The 5,989-nt window shown below is 43.0% G+C and overlaps 1 protein-coding gene across 1 annotated transcript in view; it reads right to left on the bottom strand.

Moving 5' to 3' along the window:
* LOC114610251 (N-acetyllactosaminide alpha-1,3-galactosyltransferase-like) overlaps positions 1 to 4,184 on the bottom strand; it is a 13,247-nt gene extending 9,063 nt beyond the window's left edge. Inside the window, exons 1-2 of the mRNA XM_028754754.1 lie at positions 4,108 to 4,184; positions 3,209 to 3,241 (exon numbers count right to left, since the gene is read on the bottom strand). Of these exons, the coding sequence (XP_028610587.1) occupies positions 3,209 to 3,241; positions 4,108 to 4,184 (110 nt within the window). The remainder of the gene's footprint in view (positions 1 to 3,208; positions 3,242 to 4,107) is intronic.
* Between the last annotated feature and the right edge of the window lie 1,805 nt (positions 4,185 to 5,989).

The following is a 5,989-nucleotide window of genomic DNA, read 5'->3' as shown; positions in this document are numbered from 1 at the left end:
TCTCTCTCTCTCTCTCTCTCTCTCTCTCTCTCTCTCTCTCTCTCTCTCTCTCTCTCTGTGTGTGTGTGTGTGTGTGTGTGTGTGTCTGTCTGTCTATCTGTCTGTCTGTCTGTCTACGTTGTTTTGGTGCTGAGGAATGGCCCCATGGCCTCATGCTTGCTAAATAAGCATTCCACCTTGAGCTATATCCCCAACCCGGAAGACATAAAAGTCTTTGTAGGATGAAAACAAATCTCAAAGGAAGGAAATGTGAAGAGGAGAATAGGATGAACTTCCCATCTCCCAGAATTAGCAGGCTGATCCCTCTGTACCCGCTTCGAATCATGCTCTAGACTTCTGCTTGAGCCCTCATATCGTGCTGTGGAATCACAATGTTCATGTCCACACTCCTTATATGGCCACACATTTCCCATGACTCATCTTTCATGCTCGGCCAGTCACATCTCTTACTGGACACCTACCACAGTTTTTCTAGTTCTTTTCCAAGTTTCTTTAATCATACTGCAACTTGAACCAGCTAATTTGCATGTTGTAGCTTTCAGATTTCATTTGAGTTACCCTTTCCTAAGTAAAATATTTGCTAATTTGCTGGTTAAGGTTAAATTCTGCTATTAATAGCTCATACTTTTTGAATACTTTCTGAAGTGGAAATTTCTGGTTTCTTTGGAGACTTGGTTGTGTCATGTGATGTTTTTAATGGAGGCTGTCTTACAAGACAATGTTTTTACTGAAGCAAACATGTGAGAGGATGTTTTGTTGAGAACAGACATGTAGTGTTTTTCTGGAAGCTGCCTGGAAAAGGGCATGCGATGTTTTTGCTAGAGTGGACGCTTGAGAGAATATGTGATGTTTGGAAAGGGTATAAGTGTATAACCCAACAGACAGTGGATGATACTGTGTGGTATTGGTTCACCTTGCCACTCTTTGCTGGGTTTCGTTGGACTTTGCTGATGCTATGGCATTGGTTTGCCTTGCCTTCTTCACTGGTCATCATTTGTTGTGACTTCCTAGAGAGAAATGCACCAAAGAACTTCTGGTGGTGTTCCAGAAGCTTCTCACAGCTTCTGCAAATGCAGGCTGATTGGCAGAGCCTTGAAGTTTCTTCTGGATGGAACTGCCATTTCTGGTTCATGAACAGTGGTTGTGAGTGGATCAAGCTACCACTGCTGATTTGTGTGAACTGAACTGCTGCTATCCTGATAATCACCCCAAAGAAGTATTTCTAGACAGATCCACATCCTCTTTTGTCCTATTAACCTTGCTTTTCCACTACCTCTGGTGGGTGGTGGGCTAGAGGGGAAGTTAAAGCATTTAAGTATCCATATTAAACTAGGTTTTGAAAAATATAAGCCTACACCTTTCCTAACTACTATTGAATTTATTTCCTATTTTACACACATGAAGATAGATACTATCATTGCTATAATTCTCATCCCCATTTTACTAGATAAGGAAATTGAGGCACAAAGATCTTTTATGATCCTACTCAAAGCCACGGGCATTGAAAGTCCAGTAATTCTCCTGACACACTTTTTTTTTCCTCTTTGATACCCACTCTAATGGTAGCCCAGCTATAAGAGCACCATGGAGAGTTAGTCTTGAGTAGAGCTGGCGGAGGGATTAAGCAGGCATGGAGCTGTGTTGTGCCATAAGGTTATCTCAAAGGTGTGACCAAGCTATAATATTCAACTCAAACTCTGGCTGCCATTACCTGTGAATACTGTGTACTGATATGTTAGGTTAAAGAATTACAATGCTAGGAGAATTAATGATAATAAAAGGAATTATTATTGTCAGAAAATATGATAGTAAATATATTTTCCAGGGCTGGGCATGGGCTCACACCTTTAGTCCCTGCACTTAGGAAGCAGAGGCAGGCACATCTCTGAGTTTGACACAGCCTGGTCTACAGTGCGTGTTCCAGGACAGCTAGAGCTACACAGAGAAACCGTGTATCAGAAAATAAATAAATAAAATTTCCAAGAAATATATTAACCCATTCCCTCTTCCACCTTCTGCTGCAGTGGGCAGCACTTGGATATTGAAATCTTTGAATGTCTGAATCCTTGAATCCTTGAATCTTTGCCAGGAGAAGGGTTCTGTTTCATATGAGTAGCTGAAAGTTACTGTTCCCTGTTGGCCACTGTTGTTGAGACAGGTTCTTGTATATCCTGGGTAAGCACTACAGAGCTTAATAACATTGAACTCCTGATCTTCCTGCTTCCATTCTGAGTACTGGAGTCACAGGCAAGCACCCCTGTGCATCAAACCCACTCCTTTTCAGCATATTGCTTTCACACACCAGCCAGGTAGACCTGGTCCTATCAGGATGTTATAAGTCACAGAACCATCATGAGACCTAGCATCTGGACACAGGAAGCATCAGAAAGCAAAGCTGTTGCTTACCACCATGGGTTCCCATGACAACAGTCCTCTCAGAGTCCATGACTGTGTGGCCACTGTAGTCTCCTGAGAGCCTTTTATTATCACTCCTTTTATTTTTGAGATTATATGATAATTACATCATTCCCCCTTTCCCCTCCCTCCCTCCCTCCCTCCCTCCCTCCCTCCCTCCCTTCCTTCCTTCCTTCCTCCTTTCTTCCTTCCTTCCCATATATCTCCTTCTTGCTGTATTTTAAATTCATAGCCTTGTATATATGTTTTTAGGGATGACCACTTGCTATCAGAAAACCAGTTGGTGTGCTCTTCCCTAGGGAAGACTATTTCTCCTGTGCTCAGAGTTTCTTAGTTGTGTGTGGCTCTTTGTAGAATCCAAGCTTTGTGATTCCCTCCTCCCCATCATCCACTTGGCCATGTCTATTGATGCCCTCCTTGTTTAGGTCATGATTAGGTAGACATGTTGGGGAGACGTTCTGAGTGTGGCTTCTGATGGTCTTCAACCAAGTCTTGTACCTGTGTGCTTGCCCAGAGCTTACAGGGAGGAAAGGTTTGTAGGTCCTAAGCTCTGTCTTCTGTTACTATGTTGCTCCCAGCCACTTCCCATCCCTCCATTAAATATGGCTGACTACCCATCTGTTTTCCTTTGATTCCTGCAACTCCAACTTTAGCTATCACCAAGATGTGTTTGTCACATGGTGCTCATTTAGTCTGACCTCAGGAAGCATGGGTCATGGATACTGCAAGCCCTTCAACCAACTTTGTCCACCACAAAGGACAAGTCATACCATACTTGTAAGTAAAAACTTACCAGCACTGATACGTCATCTGCAGTTTCTTTACGCTTAGGGGAAATAGAAAAAAGCACTATATTACTTTGAAATGTATACAAAGAATTTTCACAAATCATATTTCAAAATTAACTATTGGAAATATATCACTGATTGCTCAGATAATGTTGTGAACATGATGAAGACCATTAAAGTGGACCCCCATGTACTATACATTCACTTATTGCTTGCCATGCTGGAGGCTGCACTCAGGGTCTTGTTCATGCTAGCCAGTGCTCCACCACAACACCAAGATCCACCCTCCTATGCTACATCTTTAGGAAGCAATGCATCCACTGCCTATTAATTCTCAGAGACAAATAAATGAGATGAATTAGCATCATTAGTAGAAACTTGTTAACTAGCTAGGAGGTCTTTCTGTTTGTTTCACATTTATGGAGTGAATACATTTTGTACCAGAAGTCACCAATGATAAAGTGGATGTCACCTATTTCCAAATAGCAGTTCATCTTTAACACATTTTTACTAACATTATTTGTGGCACAGTGTCAGTTTCACATTTCTTCCCTTATAACCCTCCCCAACTACAACAAACACAGGGATTCTCTGTGTAGCCCTGACTGTCTTGCCTGGAACTACCTCCACAGAACATACTGGCCTCAGAGATCTGCCTGCCTTTGCCTTCTAAGTGCTTGGATTAAAGGCATGTGCTACCACACCTGGCTATCTATAGAATTCTTCTTGATCTCTGATGTCATTAGAAACAAAGCATTGGGACACTGGGTTCTATTTGTGGAGACTGGCATGAGTATAATTTATATATATTTGGAGCTGCACATTTAGCTGATTTCCTTAAGGGACAAATCCTGTTAACTTTCTGACTCACCAGATTTTTATCAAGAATACAACATTAAGTTACCTGAAAGGGTATTCTCTATACTGGACATAGAGAGACATTAACACCAATAGCAATAGGATTAATATTTTGTATCTCATTCTTTTCCTGGAGAAAAAAGAAAAAGATAAATGCTGATTATCTCCAGAGTAAGCAGTAGGAAACCCTGTGTATGCAGAGTAAGCTGTGGGAAACCTCTTTGTATACAGAATAAACTGTGGGAAACCCTGTGTATACAGAGTAAGCTGTGGGAAACCCTGTGTATACAGAGTAAGCTGTGGGAAACCCTGTGTATACGGAGTTAGCTGTAGCAAATACGGTATATACACAGTAAGCTGTGGGGAACCTCATGCATAACAGAGTAAGCTTAGCCATGTTTCTCTGTGACTTCATCCTAGTGACACTGACTAGCAGGTAAGGCACTGTGACTCCTTGGATGTTAAAATTCCACTTCTCGGCTTCAGTCACATTGTGAGATAAGAGTCAAAGAGTTAGTTATGAAAATACGTACTTATATGAAGTTTGGGCTAAGGGCTAAACAGGCTGAGTCCACCAGCAGCAGCCTCTTTCTCTTTCTGCTTTCTCAGCTTCTGTGAATGAAATGACAGAAATCCTGTGACTGCGAGTCTACAATCTTCATCAAGAGAAGTTTACCAAATGTCATTAGCTATCCTGGGTTAGGATGGTGTATACAGAATGGTGGGTCCACAGTAACCAAATGGCCGGTTCTTTTCACTCCTCTTTCCACCCAGAAATCACCATGACTACACCTACATATTATGGGCTACTCATTATCAACTACATGTCGTAGAACCCCTGAAACCTACAGAACACCACCCCTACATTGTTGTGTGGGTCTGAACTCTCCTCAGTGTCCTCACTGTGCTGTATTTCCCTGACACAACTCCTCTAATCTCTTACCTCAAAAACCTCCCTGAATGCCAAAGACTGAGACTTTCCAACTTTGACTCCAAAGACTTCTACAGTAATAACGGAAACAGTTAATTTTTTTTCAGTGTCATGGTATTGTGATGACCACAGCCAGAAGGGTAGTGGGATTGATAGCAGAGTGAGACAAGTTCTTCTCGAGAGTAACTGAATATGAAATTAGTGTAGCGCACTGCCTGGAGGCTTAGTTATATTGTTTAAGTTATCCATACATTCAACTTGAATTTTCAGCCACGTAGGTTACAAAACCCAGCCAAGCATGCGAGGTTTCCCTTTTACCCCAGGGTTCACAGAGGCAGGATCGAGCTTATCAGTGCCAGCCTGAGGTTAGACTGGAACCCAGTGAGATCCAAGCTCAAAAGCAAACAAAAAGGCCTGGACCTGAATTCAACCCCCAGTACTTTCACATATATATGTATACACACACAAACACACATAGGCATGTGACCCGACCTGCGGGTCTCAGTTATTCGTGGGGGCGAGGAGAACCAAATCCTGGAAGAGAAACGGGCGAGAGAAAAGAAGGACCCAAGCAAACAGTTGCTTGTCAAGAGCCGTGTATTTTAAAAAAGGCAAGCTTTTTATAACAAGCTCGGGTCAGGGGAGGGGAAGGCAGGTGGGGTCATGGAAAGGTACAGCTTCTTCTTGGCCTGTGCCCTAGAACATTTTGTGGTTAGGGGCTTTTCTCAGAAGTAGCTATCTCTTTGTGCATCAGCTCTCAGCAGGATGAGGCATAGTCAAGGTATTCAACTGAACAGGATGTAGGTGGGTGACAAGGCTTCGGTTTCCAGGCGAGGGGGAAGGCCAGCAGGGGTCCCTGTTAGGGGTCCTGGTCTCTGACATCTCCCCCTTCCCTGTAAACTAAAGAGGGCGTCTTTTAGAGGAAGAAACTCAAGGATGGGCGAATTTGGGAGGGCATCCCGGCCGTAGGCAGCTCGCGGTCCCAGAAGGGCAGCAA

This window comes from Grammomys surdaster, unplaced genomic scaffold (assembly GCF_004785775.1).
Source record: "Grammomys surdaster isolate TR1022 unplaced genomic scaffold, NIH_TR_1.0 126035, whole genome shotgun sequence".
Taxonomy (NCBI): Eukaryota; Metazoa; Chordata; class Mammalia; order Rodentia; family Muridae; genus Grammomys; species Grammomys surdaster.
Note: the sequence above shows the minus strand (reverse complement) of the source record. Positions and strands in the feature narration are given on the sequence as shown.